Source organism: Tursiops truncatus, chromosome 10 (genome assembly GCF_011762595.2).
Source record: "Tursiops truncatus isolate mTurTru1 chromosome 10, mTurTru1.mat.Y, whole genome shotgun sequence".
Taxonomy (NCBI): domain Eukaryota; kingdom Metazoa; phylum Chordata; class Mammalia; order Artiodactyla; family Delphinidae; genus Tursiops; species Tursiops truncatus.
In genome coordinates this window covers 39548849-39567664 of record NC_047043.1, presented here as the reverse complement: position 1 = coordinate 39567664, position 18816 = coordinate 39548849, and the positions used below count along the sequence as shown (strand labels likewise).

Sequence of the window (18816 nt, the reverse complement as noted above, 5' to 3'; positions counted from 1 at the left end):
CCCAGGGCTGGTGCCGAGCACCTCCAGGAGCCTCTGGGGCCTCGAGGAAGGCAGAAATGGGGCGGGAGGAAAGAGGCTCTATCAGCCCCCACTCCTTGCCACCCACAGGAACCAGGCGTGCATCTTGCGAGTTCACCCTGCAGGGGAGGTCGTCACACCGTGTTATAAACGTGGAAACCAAGGCTCCGAGGTATGTGGTTTGCCCGAGAACCCGTCACAGGGAGGCCGCTCCCACCTTCTCTTCCAGCTGACCTCTCCCAGGCCAGCGCTTAATGACTCAGGACGTTGCCTCTCCTTACACATTGCTTTGAGGGAAGAGGAAAAGAACCACGGACGAGAAACACATCCATTTTTAATAAATAGTTTATTTATCCAACAGTTTCAGCCCTGACAGTGAAGCCTGTTGCAGTTTCTTCTTCTGGCTGGAGCCTGATTATGAGACTGTTGCGTTGCCACGGCGCCGGCGCTCGGATTCCGGCCCCGCCGATCACCCAGACATCAGAGGAAATGAGAGAGAGTATTGCTCAAATGAGAGAGACTGGCGCTTTATTAAGGAAACAAAAAATACCAATAAGACCAGAGAGAGGTGCTTCATGCCTTTTGGAAGCAGCTGTTCCGTCTCCTCGGCTCGCCCCCTCTCCCGCCCGTCGCGGACGAGAACTTGTGGAGATGCTGCTCTAATGGAGAGGCTCCCGGCCCTTAACTAATAAGGTCCCCGCGTAGGTTTCCGGAGGTCGCTCCGCCTGTTGGGGAGGCTCTGGCGGGCGGGCGAAGGTCCGCGCAGCGGGGTCACTCCGGTGGCCGGCAGAGGGAGGAGATGCGGCCGCACCCAGCATACTGAAACCACTGGCTGAAGTTCCCGCCAAAGTGCGTGGGGTGGGGAGGCGTGGTCGCCGTAAACGAAGCAATCTTCGCCCATAGGAAGTGCGAGGATCCCCAGGTCCTGGAGCGCGATCCAGTGATGCGCCATGGCTGCAGGCCTGGACTGGGGAGGCTGCCTCCGGTGGGGCCGCCCAGATGGGGGCTGGCGGCGGCTCGACCCTCCTCTCCGCTCTGGGGGGCACATCGTCGCCGACTCCAGGCTCCTCCTGGGGCAACCCTAGCTGCTCATTCCTCCCGACCTGAGGCCCTGTATGTCCGGGGCCGCGTGTCTAGACAGTTCTCCTACAATACTTGTTCTAATTTCTAGCACCTTACCCCTCCGGGGTAAGAGGCCCAATCCAGCTAGAGAACAGGCTTTCTCCCCTCACCCTTGAGCTCCCAAGTAACACCCCCCGAAGGCACATGACCAAGCTGTTCCCCAACCCCTGCCGTCCCAGCCACCACCCCGACCCACCTCCCACGGGCGCGGGGCCCACCTCCCTGCCGCGTGCTCCACACACCCAGCTGCACACTTGCTCTGCAGGGGCTCATGGCTGCTGAGCTTTTATCTTTCCATGAAAAACCCTTCTCCCCTTTCTGCCAGCAAAATGGGGCAGAGAGGATCGGACCAACGCAGAGGGCAGCTGCCCACCTGGCCTTCTGCCCTGGCCTTTCGAGGAAGCCCACGCTTTCCTTCTGAAAGCTCGTCTCTGAAGAGTCTCACAGAGACACCTTTGGAACCAGGGTCAGGAGGAGGGTGATAGTCAAGGCAAGTGTGAACTCAGCACCAGCAGGATGGTGGCCCTCTCACGCCCCTGGAGGGGACTGGCCGGGGACAGGCTGATTGGGAACAGGCCCCGCCCAGGGTTTATCGCTCTGAGTCAGAGAAGGAAGAGGGCTTAGTCCATCTCCACACCAGCATGTCTTCTCCGGCCACGCGGTGGGACTCTGTCTGGATCCGGGATTCGTTGGAGGCCAGGAACTCCACGGCCCGGTCCCAGACCCGCTTCATGCGTCTCCTGCAACGAGGGATGGGGGTGCAGGCTCAGCAGCAGGCAGCGCCCTTGGCCGCTGTGCCCAGCGCTGCCGAGAGAGGCAGGCTGGTCTCTGGATGCCCTTTGTACAAAAGGGGGCACAAAGCTCCAAGATCCCACACAGAATTTATCTGTGGGAAGAAGAGCGGTCAGGTACTAACTGGACTCCTGCAGAGGAGAGAAATTTCTTGGGCCCCCGAGAAATGATTCCTCAACATTCTCTGCTCCAAAAGCGTTCAATTAAAGTGAGCTGAAAGGGGCTGGAGCCACCCCCCCCCCCCCCCCCCGCGGGTGTCCAAGTGGGAAGACTCTTGCTGGGACCCATTACTGCTACAGCCCAGCTGGGCAGCACCCCCCTCCAGTGCAGGCTGCATTTTAATGCCTCATGTGGGCTAATTAGAGTGGCCACTGGGCTGTTGAGTCCAGACTCCACAGCACTTCAGGGGATGGGGATGAACTAGGCATCCAACCGGGGAGGCCAAGACGCTGGAGCTGCTTTTGAAACCTGAGCCACCAGGTAGGGCCCCTTCGCAGACACCAGAGTTCCTGCTCTGCCGGATCCCTGGGGCCTTGCACCCCCTCGGACAGCCCCCTATTTCCTCGTTCCCCCTCCAAACTAGACAGCAAGATTCCAGGGCAGTGGGGGAGGGCTGCTTTGACACCTACACTTCGGTGAGCCCCGGCCTCCTGTCTGACTGCAGACCACTCCCCAGCGCCCACACGTGCAGAGCGAACATGGGTACGTGTGGAAGCAGGGGGTTCCGCTGGGAGTGCGCAAATGGAGGGAAACTCCCAGGGTGGCCCATGTGTCAGGAGGCAGAGTGGGGTGGTGGGGCTTTCTTCCCCGGGCGGTGAGGTCCTGCTGCCAACCAAACCCCACGGCTGTTCAGCAGCCCCCACCCGGCTGGTCTGGCCCTGGCCACACAGGTCCTGGGGGCTGAGCCCCTCACACCGGGTCCCTGAGGGGGGGCATTGGCACTGTGTGGGGGCCGCGGCCTCATCCCCAGCCCCCTTCCCAGGCCGCCCGTTACCAGGTGATTACAAGCCGCCCCCGTGTGCCTCCCTGGACAAGCTCTTCAGATCTCCCCCAACCTCCCACAAGCGGGCCCTCACCCACAGGGCAGTATGCCCACGCAGGGCCCAAAGGAGCTGATGGGTCCTTATGAGTCGAGAGCTTGGCTACACTGACCGGGTGGCTGAGCCTCCTGGGTTCACGGACAGGGGTCCAGACCCTGTGGGGCAGCTGCCCGCCTGCAGTCTCTGCTGATGCACAGAAGCCGAGGTGTGGTGGCTCAAGCCCCCGATAAGCTGCAGTGTCACTTCCTGCTCTTATTAAAATGACCATGCGTGCTGCCCTTTGATGAGGGCTCAAGTGCTCCGTGCTGCCTCGGTGAGGTGGGAGGCCACCTCTCTGACATCCTGCTCCCCTTTCCTTAAGACCTGCCACTACCTAGTGGCAACACATCTTCCTTATGCATCTTGTCTTCTTTCTCCCCAGAACCAATGCTCCAGCAGGGCAGGGATTTTTGCTTCTTCCTCTCCCTGTCTCTGCATGACCCAGTAGAGTGTGGCATGCAGTAGGTGCTCAATAAACGTTTGTTGAGAAAATGAATGAATGATGGCCTCTCTTCAACACAGCCCTCTGCAAGGCAGTGGGATTATCTGTGTTACAGCTCAAACAGGGCGTTACCCATGGTCACATGATGATGAATTCTGGCGGGTCCACGAATTAGGGGGGAGTCTGGATCTACCAGTGGCCTCCCCTGAGAGCTGGAGGGCTGTGTGCCAGACTCATGCTGGGGACCAACAGCTAGCACAAGCCCCACACCGTGGTTGCTCTGCTCTAAGCTTCCTGCCTGCCACTGTCCCGGGGGTGGGGTGGGCATGAGAGTTATTAAGCATTTTCACGTTTAAAAGGGGCCCTTAAATGCTCTACTCTTCCAGCTCCTCTTGGGTTGACAGAACAGGGTGACCTCGACCACAGAGCCTGGCACTGGGAACACAGAAGTGGCACCAGCCCTGGGTCTCTGAGCAGGGTCTTAACCTCCCTGTGCCTCAGTGTCCTCATCTGTAAAGTGGTGTCCTCAATGTACTCCCTCCAGGGGCCATGCTGAGGGTGGAGTGAGTGAGCTGCACCTGTGCAGGGCTCGGAGCAGTGCCCAGCTCACAGCGAGCACCCAGCAAGGGTGAGCGCTTAGCACCATCCGGAGAGGGTGGCATCTGGCCAGAGACTGTGGCAAAGTCTGAGGTGACCCCGCAGTGGGCCCTGCTGGCTGCCTCCTGGGACTCTGTCCCCCGACTCTACCCTACTCCTGGTTTTGTCAGGGATCTACCCAGCATCCGCAGCCCATTTGGAAGGTGGTCCTGGAGTCGTGCATGAAAACGGCCTGCCAACCCCTCCCATGAGCCATGCACCCGGGAAGCTGACCCCATTCACTGCTGTGAAACCATGTTTCCAACTACGTGAGTGTGCCTTTGTGCATGGAAACTAGACCATGATACCTTAGGTAAGATGTGTTTCTGACTGTACACCATGGTTAAAAATGTTTGAAAAACAATCTCTTCCTCCTTGCCAGTGACTGATTCAAGAATAGACAAGTAACCAATTCTGGCCAGTGGAGCCTCAAAGAGGTGTGTCCCCGGTGGCTTCTGGGAATGTTTTCCCTTGCTCATGAGAGCAACAGGTAGCCCATCTCTCCCCTGCTGGTTGTTGCAAGGCAGATGTTGCTCCGGCTAGCTGCTGGCCACCATCCTGTGACCACCAGGAACTCCAGCCAGCCAACAACATCCAGAGAGCAGGACCATGAGAATCACAGAGCAGTGGAATCAGAGCCCTTAATGTTCTGTGCCTGGACTTCCATTCACGGAAACCCATCAGGTCCTTCCCTGCAAAGCCCCGCGGGGAGGGGAGGGGTCGGGTCCTAGGGTTGCTCCCCAAAGCACCCCAAAGCGCCATCTCTACAGAGGAGCGGGACCGTGCTTCTGTACCTCTTGTCTGCACTCTGCCTCAATAAGCTGATGGCAAGAGGTGTGGATGGCGCCCCACCTCCCGCGATCCTGGGGCTGAACTGCCCCCCTCCCCACATGACTGACTCGAGGCTCTGGGCCTCCTTCCGCGGCACTCAGTGGGGTCCGACCCAGGTCTCACCGGCTCTGTGGCGGGATCAGGGTGTCACGCACGTGTAGGATGCCCACGTATGGGTAGCGCTCCATGTCCTGCTCCCAGTCCACGTAGTGGTCCTGGACCACATCTGCAGGACAGAGGGCACTGTTTAGGGTGAGGACCCTCTAGCAGGAGCCAGCAGCCCTTTCACTGGGGGCCACGCACCTATAATCTTCTTCACCATCTCATACATGGCCTGCTCTTCCTCTTCCAACTTCCGCCACCGGTATTTCAGGAGGATCAGGAGCCCCCACAGAAAGGCCAAGCCTGGGAGGGAACACAGCACTGTTAATCATGCACACCACCTTCCCCGGCCAGGCGCCCACTGGCTGTCTCACCAGGGCAGGTCACTGCGCTGGAGGCTGAGGGGGTTTGAGTACCTACTGTGTGTCAGACCCAGGGCTAGCAAGCAGGAAACGAAGGACTGGGAAATGCAGAGGGAGGACAGGCTATTAAGTGATCATCTTCCTCCCACTGGCTGTCACCACAGAGGCCTCCCGAGCCGTCTGGATCTCGGCTCCTCCCAACCTCATTCTGGGCTTTCATCTCCTCCCTTGTGAACCAGAACACGGCGTTTCATACATATATACATGCCGGGGCCTTTGTATTCCAGATGCTGCTGCCGATAATGATGTCTGTGCCTGCCGGCGTGGGGGAGGGAGCCGTGTGCACGCCCAGACGACCTGTGATTTGTAACCCAGCTCTCTCTGCAGAGCTGGTGGTTTCTGTGTCACGGCCTTTGGCCTTCAGAGACACCCCGAGGCCTCTGCTCAAAGGCAGCCCCTCATGTCGGGAGACTCTGCTTTGCCGCTCAGCACCCTGGGCCTGCCTGCTTTCACTGGGCGTCTGTAGCTCCTGAGGAGGTGCTTACATTGTTCAGGGAGTAAAATTAGGCCAAGCTCCTGCTGGGTCTCCCCCTTGGAGCGGCCTGCGGTCTGGGGTGCCGGAAAGGACAATGCCCACCTCCAGCCCAAGCCAGCACCCTCTCGGGGATGCTGATGACCCCCGGCCCCAAATCCAGGATGTCTTCTAGTTATCTTCCTGCTCCAGCCACCCAGTCTCCAAAGGGAAAGACGATCCGGGGCAGAGGCTGACTGGTTCATCTCCTCAGTTTCGTTAGACAGACCTCAGGTTCACTAGACAGAAACGAACTCCGAGAGACCGCATCACCCATGCCCAGGGTGTTGCTGAGCTGGGCTCCCGGGAGGCGCAGTGGGAGGGGCAGGGTGACACAGTGATGGGACTTACACCAGAAGAAAATGAGCACATTGGTGACGGCCGTGAGCAGGGCGCGGCTCAAGCGGCAGCCGACACCCATGCGGGGGCGGGCGGACTCCAGGCAGACCACCTTGTCCACCGTGGTCACCAGCTCGGACGGGTCTTCCCCTTTCAACCTGAAACAGGACACAGGGCTGCAGACACGTTCAACAGCTCTGAGGAGCCGCCGTATAAGCCTCACTATCAGCAGGAGGAGGAGGAAGGCGGGGCTTTGAGGTCTCCACTTGCTTATAAAAAGGACTCGCTATCCTGGTTGCACTCTTTCCAGAAATTTCCCACGTTAGCTACTTAGAAAGAATAAAACTTTAAAGACGGCAGCAGGCTTGAACCCCTGCTGCTGAAGTGACGCCTCCCTCTGTTGGGCGGAAGATTAAAGTGTAAACTGGATGCCCCCCTCCCAGCACAGAGAAATGGAAATGTTTACGGAATCACCGGCTTTGTGCAGCACGGCAAGAACGGAAACAGAGTCTGGGAGGGGGTGCCTTTCCTCGGTGATGAGGAGGCACATAAGCTGTTTACGTGCAGAGACCATGGGGTGCCGTGAGACTCAGGAGCACGAACACCGCCAGGCTCCTGGAGGCCAGACCCCAGCCCCAGAGAGGAGGTGTCAGGACGCGCGGGGACGCTGCCGACACTCCGCCTTCTGCCGGCGAGGCAACAAGCTCCTGGTCTGGATTGCACAGCCGAGTGGCTGGTGCCCAAACTGTCCGGATTTCTCATGACCCACTTTTTTTTTTTTAAATTGAAGTATAGTTGATTTACAACGTTGTGTTAATTTCTGCTGTACAGCAAAGTCTCACGACCCACTTCTAACACTGGTCGTGGGAGCCAGGCTCAGCTCCCCACAGGCCACCCTCCTCAATGGGAAAAGGCAGCGTCATCATTCCTCTGCGTTAGCAGCTTCAGTGCACGCTGCCAAGGATAAAATCCGTGTTTTCTGCCTTTCCAACACACAGGAAAATCGCTCAGCCACTCAGGGAAGCTTCTTTTTTTTTTAAGCCAAAGAATTTGAATCGTGCCACGCATCCAGTCATCAAGTTTTAGGCTGAGCTGCCCGAGGGGCTTCTGCTGGATGCACTGCTGATGGAATCAGTAATTTGGGCAGATAGAGAGGAAGAGAACAAAACCCTAGAGTGTGCTTTAACATCAGCAGCTGTAACCGGAACAGAGACCCCGACAAACCCTGAAGGGTGGGAGGGGGCGATGAAGCGAGTGTCTCTCCAGCAGGGGACTCCGGTATCAGGCAGTGGCTGGTGCCCACCCGCCCCTGGGCCGAGCAGCCAGATAGGACCTTTCAGGAAGGTGAAGGGCACGCTGTCTCTGCTAACTGTGCTCACTAGAGACAGAAACAGGTGGAACTGCCCAGCTGGAATAAAACCCAGTCTTTCCTTTTGCAATTTCCATACTGAGTGAAACCAACATTCAGAATCATTTCATCTACAAATGAAAACTAGTACCAAGGAAAGGAAGTGCAAAAAAATGCCATCTCCAGCAAACTGTGCGGGGCCCGTGAAGGAAGGGGGCACAGACTGAGTTACCTGAAACAGGTTTAGCTGGACTGCCAGGCGATCACCCTGACACCTGGATTTTTGTCTCATTTTGAAACTGCTCCTTACACTGCATTCCTAATGCCTCTCCTTCCGCTGCCCGGCTTCAGACCTGGCCCAAGATGACTTGGCTGGGAGACCTGCCCTTTACCTCCCGGCCTGAGACACCTTGATGGGCGATGACAGGGCCTCAGGTGCTTCCGGACGCCCCGCCCACACTCACCAGATGCCCACGTCCTTGTTACTGTTCAGTATCCAGGTCAGTGCCGCTTCAAACTTGGCGGAGGAGCTGCCGGTCACATTCTGTGGGAGGGGGCGGGAGATTAGTCCTCCATCTGGGCGGAGCAGTTGGAGCGATATTATTCTGCTGCTAGATTAAGGAAGCCCTCTCCATGTCCTCCGCCTGCCCCAAAGCCCTGTTCTGCTAAATGCCCAGCAAGCTGGCAGGAAGGAAGTCTGTAGCTGATGATACCAGGGAAGAGGCTATAACCAGAGGAGGTGATGCGGAAACACACACAGGAAAACAATGCAGGTCTGAGACAGCAGAAGCATGTAATTTTCTCAAGGACTGAAGCACCAGGCCAGAGAGCTGGCAGCTCATCTGCAGTGAGACGAAAGAGTGTCGGGGTGGGGGCCCTGCAGCCAGTCCCGGCTGTGTGGCCTTGGGCAAGTCCCTCCCCTCTCTAGGCCCCAGGTTCCTCATCTGTGAAATGAAAATTGGACGAGGTGACCCCTTAGGTTTCTGCCAGTTCCAAAAATCTGTAATTCTGTCATACTGAGGCCACACCGAAAATCAAATGGACTCAGAGCAACCCAGACGGTAATCCTGAGGGGAGAGAATGACAGGTTAAATGTCTTAAGGCTGCTGAGAAGGGGGGAAAAATGAGTCAAAGGAAGGGCAAGTCACAGGGCCACTTAAAGAAGGGGCAGCGGCAGCAGCCCACACCGCTGGTCAGGGAGCAGCAGGTCAGGAACGAGCTGCGGCAGGCCTGGCTCTGGCTCACCGCTCACCTTGGGCCCAGTCACCCCATCATTGCCTTAACTTAAGGTAGCCTAACACTCAACTGAGTTAAAACAATTTTTTTTTTAAAACAAGGGAAAGCAAACACAAAACAAAAAGGGAAAAAAAACCCCGCAGGGCTTGAGGGATCAATACAAAAGCACCAGGACCTCCCGGGAACGGAGCGCACTGCAGCCTACTTACTGCTATATATTCCTGGGCTTCCATTACAGGAATGCATTTGCTTTTTAGTTTCTCTGGATTTCCACATTCAAAATTACCTAGGAGGGAAAAAACACACATTCAAGTACAAAGAAGAGGTGAAAAAGATTTACCCTGAAACCAACTAAAAACTGCAGCAAAAAATCAAGCCATCAGCTCTGATGTGGAACATGTGGCCCGGCGGCTCCAGCTTCTGTGGGGCATCTTCACTCTGCAGCAAGATCAAAAGCCACTTAGCTTGGATCGATTCCAGATCATTAAAACCTGACCTGCAAAGCAGTGCAGCGATTTGCATTAAATGACTAAAAAGCTGCCCAATACCAAGGTCCGTTTGCAACTGATCCCTAAAAGGATCAGACAGGCAGCTTCGGAGGGCACTGGGATGGCACTATAAATAAACGCAGCCTGGGAAAAAAGAAAGGCAGGGAGGCTGTTGCATTGCAGGGATTTTGACCCATGACACAGGCAGGTGACCTAGAATGCCAGGTTTTGAGGGGCCCTAGGGAGGGATGTCCAAAATGCTCCGTGGAAGAAGGGGTGTCTATGTGCTGGGGCCCCGATATGGTGCTCCAAAGCTCTCTTCTGAGCACCCTGGGTGGCTGGCTCCCACCTAGGATGGAGCTGGGAGCCTCCCCCTTAGTCCTGCCCAGGCTCCCAGGCCTGGCCCAAGGCCCAGCCCCTCTGAAAAGCCCCCAGCCCTAGGGGCCTCTTGTTTAGCCAAATCGGCTGGACTTGGGGCCCTGCCACAGCCCTCGGCTCTTGATTACCCACGGTGGCTCACCCACCAGGTGCTGCTTCACCACTAGACCCCTTGGAAGCAGGGACAGTGCAGGGCTGGGGTCGTACAAGATCCTTCACCCCCATACACGGCCTGACTGCCCTTGACCTGGCACAGCCTGGGGGCTGCGATGGCCAGTCTGTGCATGTGCTGGGGAGGGAGTGGCTGAAGATAATATTAAAAAAATCCTGAGAATGAACTGAAGCCTGCCCCTCACCCCCTAACACAGCCAAATCCTCCTATTTCCAAGTTGATCTCGTCCTTCTGGGTCCCCTGAGAATCAGCTGGCTTCTCCCGTGCTCCTGCCCCACCCAGATCACCCTGCCCTGCTTAGGCCTTCCAGGACCACTGCCAAGGTCTCCTGGTTTCCTCCTCTCCCCTTTCTCATCCATGTTTGGTCAACAAAGCTTTAAAACGATTCTGCTTAAATTGATACCGCTCCACTCAAACTGCTGCCACATTTGCCTCCCTGGCACCTGGCTCTCCGTCCATCACTCCCCTGCTCGAAAGCCTTCCCGGCCCTCACTGCCTTCAGAAGGGACTCCCAGTGGCCTGGCAACCATGGCCAGCCAGGGTGGGACTCAATTGGCCTTTCCAAACTCCATTCCCTCTGTTTCTCCTTCCTTGTGAAGCTGCTTCCATCTCTGACCCTATAATTTCCTGCCTCTCTGGCCCCACCTTTCCCCCACAAATACGTAACTAATCCCACCCGGGCTTCAAGGCCTGGCACAGATGCCACCTCCCCTGTGACGCTTTCCTGACTACTCTAGCTAAAAGGCATTGTGCCTCCCAGAAGTTCTGGCCTCTTGGTTCTCATCCAATGGCATTTTATACCACTCAGTGGTCAGGGGGGTAGGTAGCCTATCTCTTCTACTAGACCACAGGCAGCCTGTGGGCAGGATTCTGGGCTGAGTCGCCTTGTGTCCTGCAAAGGCCAGCCAGTGCCCTGTCCATAGCTGACCTCCAGCAGGAGGTGGGGGGAGGGAGTGTGGCTGAGTATAGAGCCTGCACGGCCCTGCGGCCTGTCTCACTGAGACGCATACCCTCAAGGCTGCCCCTGCCTGGCTTGTGGGAAGACGGTGGGTACTAGGCCCCTTGATGGCATGAGCCAGGACCACACAAGGAGGGTGGGATGGAGGAGAACTGTCTACTAGGATCCACGGTTTAAGAGCAGAGCTTCTCGACTTTATATCCTGGGGAACTTAGTAAATAGTAAAATTCAGACTTTGATTCAATAGGTTTGAGATGGGACTAAGATTCTCCATTTCCAGTAAGCTCTCAGGTGACACTGATGTTGCTGGACCCTGGACCACAACTGAGTCACAAAAGTTTCAAACACCTCCTCAGGCCAGAATTTATATGTCAAGCACCTGGGCCACAGATGACTGTGATGCTCTGAGCCCCAGCTCCTACCTCTCCTCCGAGGAGCTCACAGAAGCCTCCCTGACCACCCCAGTCTCCCAGCAGTCAGGAGGGAGGAGGCGGCAGAGCTGAGGCCCACAAGACTGGCCCCGAGGACTGAGGGCCCAGTACAAGTCCACCCAACCCTGACTTCCCGGCGACAGCCTTAGACAAGGGTTGGCCCTACAGGTGAGAGGCGCCCCTTGAACCTCCCACAGACTGACGTCTGGTTCTCGAGTCGAGTACACTTAACACAGGCACAAGCCCTGAGCCGTCACCCACGTCATCCGTGATTTGGAGAGCCTCCTGGATGCCAGGTGTCGGGCAGGACACAGTATAATGCAGGTGCCATCTCTGGCCTCAAGGAACATGTTTACCAAAGAAAACAGTGGAGGGAGCCTTCTGGATGGAGGAGATTTCAGGGGGGCATCTAGAGAACAGCACTTGGCTTTCATTTGGTTAAGAAAAGACAGACCCAAGATCATTCAGTCAGATGGGGAGACTGAGGCCCTGAGATGTCAGGGACTTGTCTGGTGTCCCACAGCCAGATGGGGACATGGGACACTAGGGCCCAGGAGGGCGGGCCGGGCCTGAAGGTGCTTGGCCCACCGCTCAGACCGCTCCACCTGCAGAGGCCTCTGCACCGAGCTGGGCCGACCACCTGGTACAGGGAGGCCCTCCAGGTTGGGGGACCCAGACTCTGAGAATACCTGAGGTCTGGGCCCTTCCAGTGCAACACGGACCCCTAGAACATTAGGTGGGGGGCATCCCAGAGAAGGGGGCACATCCGCTAAAAGGCCTATGCACGTGCCAGGACCCCTGGGATCCTTCAGGAACCTATGCGTTTTGCCCAGATGCAAGGCTTAAACAAGATGCGCCTGTGGGGAGGCGGGGAAGGGGAGACTGGGCTTCTGAGCGTGTCTTCTGGGAGATGACACGGCATCTCAGCCCACAACCCGCTCATGGGGAGTCTTGGGCCTCGGGAGACCTACTCACCCGCTTGGATGGCCAGGAAGTTGTACAGCTCGTGCAGCACCTCCAGCAAGGCCGCCTTCTGCTTGGCCTGACAGAACTGGAAGGGCACGGGACAAGCGGTCAGCAAGGAGGAGTGGGTGAGGGGGGCCTGTCTGATTTTACCTGTTCAGCTACACCGTCAAGGACTCAACAGCAAGGTACACCTCATACTTTAAAACAACAATGACAACAAATTCTGCAAAGGGGTGGGCCCAGGGATAGGGCCGATAAATACTGGGTTAACTGACTGAAAAGAACACCATAAAAGCAGAGGCAGATGGACAGCAGACACAGTAACTAAGGGTCCACCATCCTGGAGGCTCCTGGGCCTCTGCCCCGTGGTCCCCGTTGGAATAAAGGCCATTGGTGGGGCCGTGGAGCAGGGGCGGTGTGGTTGTGGGGAAATGCAGGAGTCCAGCCTCCTCAGAGGGAAGAGCAAACGCTGCACGGTGCAGTCTGGTCTCCCCCGCGGGCCATTCCTGTCCGTTTCTGGAGAGCCAAGCGTCTACAACCTGCCTGTGGATGGTCTACTTTGTGGATTATCTGATGCAAATGTTTAATCTTAGACTGCGTTTCCCTGGAAATGGAAAATTTCGAGCAATCTTGCAACTGTAGGGAGAAAATAAATGTCACCTGTCTGAGAAAATCAGAATATCTGCACATTTACTCCTTCAGCACCTGTAACAGTGGGGACACCGTTTTGCTAGACTCACTGGATTTGGAACATTTAAAAAAGACCGCTCTTCCTTGAGAGTGGACAACAGACCGGGTGCCATGCTGAGTGGTCTACATGTGAGGGAGCACTGCGTCCTCGCTGCACTCCTCATTGTACCCCAATTTCTCAGGCGAGGGGTCCAAGGTTTAGAGACCTTAAGTGGGCCACCAAGAACCCACAGTTCATAGTAGATGGTGGAGCCACTTGGAGTGTGGCCAGTCGACTCCAAGCCCCCACCCCTCGAACTCCAGGCCTCTTCTGGGTTGTCACTGGGCAGAGACCTGCACTGGAAGTCGAAGGTCTGGGTTCTGGACCCGGCTCTGCAGCTACAGAAGGAACCAAGGGCGTTTTCCTTCTCGGGGCTCGTTTGTTGCCCTGATCTAATTTGGTTTCTAACAGTCTCAGAGGCCAAGATTTGTCCCTTCACGTGGCCTAAGGACCCTCATGCCTTTACAAGGTAGGAAATGATGCGACCAAGCTTTATGCACATGACTATAAATGTCCAGAAACAACTGACGTGCCTCCTAGTAGAGTGAGAAACCCCAACTACTTTTTAAATGCTATTTAACAATATGGGAAAAGTTGATAAATAAGTGTCAAATGTAACTAAATACACAGAGATCCCAATTCTACAGACACACATACACAGAGAGATAAGGTGAGAAGGAAATGCTCCCAAAACGTTAATGGTGATTATCTCTAGGTCTCAGAATCACCAGCGACTTTTGTCACATTTTCCAAATTTTCTAAATATCTATTATTGTCGCAACCAGGAAAAAAAAAAAAAAGCAGTAGCAATTAATACTGTTCCAAACTCACAGACATTTAGGAAAGCAGGGCTGATAGCACCTAAAGGACAGAAGGTACCAGACAACGAGACAGCCTGATTAAGACAACACACCCACTCCCAGCCCATCCCCAGGGTTTCAGCAGGACAAAGGCAGAAAGAAAAACAGAGTCACAGTCAGCTGAGAAGGGAAAGAATACGTGTATCTGAAACCCAAATGCCCCTCTGGGTTCTGGGTGAGCTTGAGCCACACAAGGAATGAGACTCAGCAAGAAACTCACCCAAGCTGAGAAGCACCTCCCAACCCGCCTGTTCCTGTGTCCACCCACCACGAAGGCCAAGGGTACCCCATAAAATCTCAGCTCAACAGAGCCCAACACTGCAACCGAAGGGAGCCTGTGATGTCGTGGCGCAGGCCCTGCCTGTCTGTGCTCGCTGAGCAAGTCTTTAGCGAGGACCTGGATGGTGCCCGACTGGCTCACTCAGGTGGGGCCGGGTGCGTCCAGCGCAGAGGAGCACCCCGGAGCTTATCTCATATGTCATTCCGTCTTGGGCCTGATACACTCAGAGGTGTGAAGGACCAAGAGACAGAAACCAGGGAACCCGTTTCTAAATAAAAGACAAATGAAACTAACATCACCAGAGAAATCTTACAGAAAAAGTATTTTTGGTCCCTGTTTTTGTTTTCAGTCTTCAAAATTCTAGTTTCCCCTCCTGGCCATTTTCTGGGCCACTTCCTTCAATCGTCAACTACAGTTTTTATGATAGAAGGCAGATTATAATTATTATGAGTCTGTTTTTACAAAACAATAGGGAAGCAAAGACATCTGGTGGATGAAAGCAATAAATACGTGTAATAAAAACACCCCCCAAATATGACACAGCAGAAGCCAAAGGGAAATAGAACCGGTTGTCTGCGTCAGGATGCCCCTTCGTTAACACAGGTAAGAGAGTCAACGCAGGGGCCTGGAAATGACCGTGGGTGGTTACTTTCCCAGCCTCCAGGCTGCCAGAGATGTGCACTCAGGGCTCAGGGAGGCCAGGCGTTGCACACTTAATAATTAGACTACTAAGGCATGCCCTCTGGCAGCACGAGGCTCCTCCTGGCAGGATTTATGACCTGAAAATGTACTGCCTGGTATCTTCCCCAGACTACCACCTGTACCGGAGCACCCCAGCTCCTCGGTAATGCTGCTTTCATGACTCGTAAATGGATGGGGCTGCTCACCTTCCCCAAGTATTATTTGTAGGGAACATTAAAGCTTCATAAAACAAATCTATAGACTAAGAGGGCTAACTCCACTTCAGATGTGTTTAAAACAACTCCCTGATGACCTTTCAAATCAGAACAGCATTTTCAGAGCCACAGACGTACAACTGGAGAATGTGGAATTGAGAACCTGGCCTCCTGATGCCTAAAAAGCTGCCAGCCCTTCCTCCTGAAGCGAGGGGAGCTTGTGAGGTCCCTCGACCACAACCTACTGCATCCCCCCAGATCGACTTAGGCAGAAGATTAAAGTCCTTAATGCTGCGATTGATGTGAGAGTTCCCGTAACAAGCCGGGGGTTGGATCTTGGAAGGTCAATTCTCTCTGTTTCAAGTACTCCTTCACTGCCACAGTTGAGTCTAACACATACATCAGGGAACACTACATGACTCTGATACATTACAGGAAGCACTCCTGACAGCGATCCTATTATCATCTTTTTGTGGGCAAGTTTACCTCCTGATAGAGGCCAACATCCTTGGGAGGAAGAACAAAAGCTAGAGAAACTCAAACTCACCTCATCTGTTTTTGTCTCACAGTCCACTGGCAATAATTTCACTGAGACCAAGAAAAGAAACAGAGGAAATTAAAAGTGCGGGTTGTGGGAAAGGGTACAAAAAGGGATCACTCTCAAAATTCAGGGTAAAACATTACCAACATAACGTGGGGGGAGGATTAGAAAGATGTCATCTAAATGAGGCATTTTAAAAATGCGGACAGTAAAAAACGTAAGGGGTTCTCGGTCTTGGATTAGGGATTAGTACAGCTGTGTTCTAATCCCAGGGGAAAATGATTAGCCTCAGGATAGTAGATAACTATTCACTTAACCACTCTGAACCTGTTTCTTCATCATAACATGGTGTCACTAAAGCCTTCCTTGCTTAACTCAGACTTAGTCTCAAACAAGACAACACATATGATGGTTTTATAAATTGTACACGTTATGTTAAACAGGGATTAATACTATCACGGGAAGGGAATTCCAGGTAAATCCCAGTATCTATCCAGGAGCTATTGTCTTAAAGCATCTCAGCAGTGAATACGACAGTATACCGTTTTTTGATGTCACCAATGTAAACAGTTATAGTTAGTACCAGTATGGTACCATGACACTCCTGGGACTGCTTAATTTCTCTAGCAGGTGGATTAAACTGCTCTCATACTCAAGAAATTATTTGGGTGTGTGCACGAGCCTGGGATCCTCGTGCCCACAGACTTGTTTATACACCCAAATATCCATCTGCTGCAACAGCTAAGACATAATTTAGCCTTTCCCTGCATTTTGGCTGTTCCTGCTAGGCGTGGAAAGATGTGGCCTGGGCTAGAGGCTGGGAATAGTATTAATCACAATCATTCTTTGCAAAGAATATTAAAAGTCAGTGAACTACAGTCATTTTATACTTAAATTTATAAAGAAATGGTCTTTGTGCTGTTTCCTATTAGCCTAGAGCCCAGAATTATGGAAGAAGCAAATTTTCCTTTTAGGAAACACGAACCCTTAACTATTCGTTAACATACTGTATCCTGCAGACTTCTTGTTGGTATGTCTTATCACGGAACTATCTGTGGACAGAAGCATGGCTGGGAACATCCTTGAGTCACGGCACCCTCTCTTTTAACACACCCCAAGAAGGTGCTGCAGTGATAAATGCCATCATTTACATCAGTTTAAACTCTTAAAAGGCTCTTCCACACCTGTCTCAGAGGCAGGGTTAGTATAATCCTTTGACAAATGAGGGTCCTGTGGTCCAAAGAAGTGGAGTATGTGGCCTTTTTGGTGCCGCGAAGTTGGGACCCCAACCAGAGCCTATCTGTGAGCCGTGATACCTGGGGTGCCTTCAAACGGGCACTAATGTGTGAAAGAGCAAGAAATCAAAAGGGAAGAAAGAACTCAAAAGCAATGGGGGTGGACCTTTAGAGGGGTGTGTCAGAGGGCTTTCTCTGGAGAGGGAGAATAAAAGTGACCACAGAAAGATTGCTTCCAGCACGTGGTTGAAAGGGAGATTAATAGGGAGAGCTAGGGCAGAAAATGAGAATAGGACAAAATGAAGACAGAAATTATTGCAGATGCAGGAATCCCAGCCCTCTCCTCCCATAACTGGAGGAAAAAAAGTCAAAGTCTGGAAGGAAGAAGACGGCCAGAGACATCTGACAAGGCCCAGGAGTGTTCAGCCTGGTGCTGAGAGGACCGGGGCGGAGGGGTGTGGGGGGCGGATTATCCTGGTGGACACACGCGCGCTCAAAGCCCTCCCCTGCGCCGGCCCGGGACGTACTGTTGTCCTCCGCCTCCTGCGGCGCCGAGGGCTTGCCCATCTTCACCCAGAGGATGCCCAGGAAGACGAGCAGCAGCCCCAGGCTGGCCCAGAGCAGGAGCCGGGAGAGGTAGCGCTCCAGCCGCCGCCCCACCTCGGGCCGGGCCCGCGCCGCGCCCGCCTGGCCCGCTCTCGTCGCCCGCAGGCCCGGGCGCGGGTCGGGACCGAGGAGGGCGGAGGACGGCCGCACCGGGGCCGGGGACGAGGCCCACCACCGACGGACTCCGTGGCCGGGGCCCGGCACGGCCCTGTCGAGTGGCCGGCAGTCCTCGTCCTCCTCGGAGCTGCCCCGGACCGAGGCGCGGCGTCTGAGCTGTGCGGGGCGGGGTGGGTAGGCGAGGCCGCGGCTCCTGGACCAGGAAGCGGCGGAGGCCCCGATGTCGCCGTAGGCCCCAGAGGTCGCGTAGGCCGGGCCCGAGGCCGGCGGGGAGAGCCAGGGCTCCGACCGCAGGGAGGACGCGGCGGGCCGGGCGCGAAGCGGAGCCTCCTCGCGCAGCCGGGCCTCCTCCCGCAGCCGCTCCTCGCCCCTTGCCCGGGCCTCCTCCCGCAGCCGCTCCTCGCCCCTTGCCCGGGCCTCCTCCCGCAGCCGCTCCTCGCCCCTTGCCCGGGCCTCCTCCCGCAGCCGCTCCTCGCCGCGCTGCCGGACCTCGCCCCGCAGGCGGCGCAGCTTGTTGCGGTAGACGTTCCGGGTGGTGTCGGTGATGGGTCCTGGCTGGAAGCCCAGGGCCTGCAGCTCCCGCCGCAGCTCCAGGTCCGAGAGGCCGGCCATGGCCAGGACGCCAACCCCCGCCTGCCCCCGGCGCACCCCGGACCCGGAACTGTTCCCGCCGACGGCCGCGGCGGAGCAGGCGGGGCCCGCGCCATGTTGAGAAGGTCGTTCTTAATCGCCATGTTGAGAAGGTCTGAACCGCCGTATGGGCGGGCCATGATGAGGAGGTCAGAATCAGCCTCCAAGGCTGCCATGTTGGGGAGGTCTGAGGGTTTTGGGCTATTTGTTTTTGTTTTCTTTTTTTATTTCCCACCTTGCTCAGTCCTTCTCGTCTGTAAGAGCAAGTGGTGTTTACCTCTGAATCCTCCTCCCCTTGCACAGTCCCTGGCACGTGGTAGGCACTCGATAAAGTCATGTTGATTTAATGGATGAATTACTTAATGGTAAGAAAATATTGCCTGCCATATCAGTAAACTAGGGATCTAGCCACCACGTTACAGTCACCCCCAATGATGAGCCCTGAGGGAACTCAAGAAGGAAACAAGGGATGCCCGCCATCTAGCAGCCACTTCCCACAGTGCAGCTTGAGGAAACTGGATGAGAAAACAGAGGATTCTGCCCCAGATAGCTGAGGTGCATGTGAAAGAGTGGTTTAAGTGAGTCCAGACTCTTGCATCTTCCCATACATAGAAAAGTGCTAAATTCCTTAACTTGAGTTATCTGGTTTT

General features: G+C 55.1%; 1 protein-coding gene across 2 annotated transcripts; it reads right to left on the bottom strand.

Annotated features, from left to right (window-relative positions):
- Window positions 1–524: 524 nt before the first annotated feature.
- On the bottom strand, window positions 525–18210 carry LEMD2 (LEM domain nuclear envelope protein 2). 2 transcript variants are annotated; one of them, XM_033864407.2, is made up of 9 exons: window positions 17341–18206; window positions 15585–15625; window positions 12281–12356; window positions 9088–9164; window positions 8107–8186; window positions 6307–6452; window positions 5224–5325; window positions 5044–5146; window positions 525–1880 (listed from the first exon to the last, which is right to left on the bottom strand). In XM_033864407.2, exons 1-9 carry the CDS (start codon window positions 18146–18148, stop codon window positions 1730–1732), a joined length of 1584 nt encoding a protein of 527 aa, XP_033720298.1. In that variant the 5' UTR covers window positions 18149–18206; the 3' UTR covers window positions 525–1729. The 2 variants fall into 2 exon arrangements, with proteins under 2 accessions (XP_033720298.1, XP_033720299.1); XM_033864408.2 differs by having other exon boundaries at window positions 1742–1880; window positions 5044–5163; window positions 17341–18210.
- Between the last annotated feature and the right edge of the window lie 606 nt (window positions 18211–18816).

Coding starts and splice junctions, on each gene's coding strand:
- LEMD2 (XM_033864407.2), bottom strand. CDS start 18,148: ATGGCCGGCCTCTCGGACCTGGAGCTGCGGCGGGAGCTGCAGGCCCTG. Junction 6,453..8,106: donor AACAAGGACGTGGGCATCTG/GTGAGTGTGGGC, acceptor GTCCTGTTTCAG/GTTGAAAGGGGAAGACCCGT. Junction 5,326..6,306: donor TGTGCTCATTTTCTTCTGGT/GTAAGTCCCATC, acceptor GTTCCCTCCCAG/GCTTGGCCTTTCTGTGGGGG.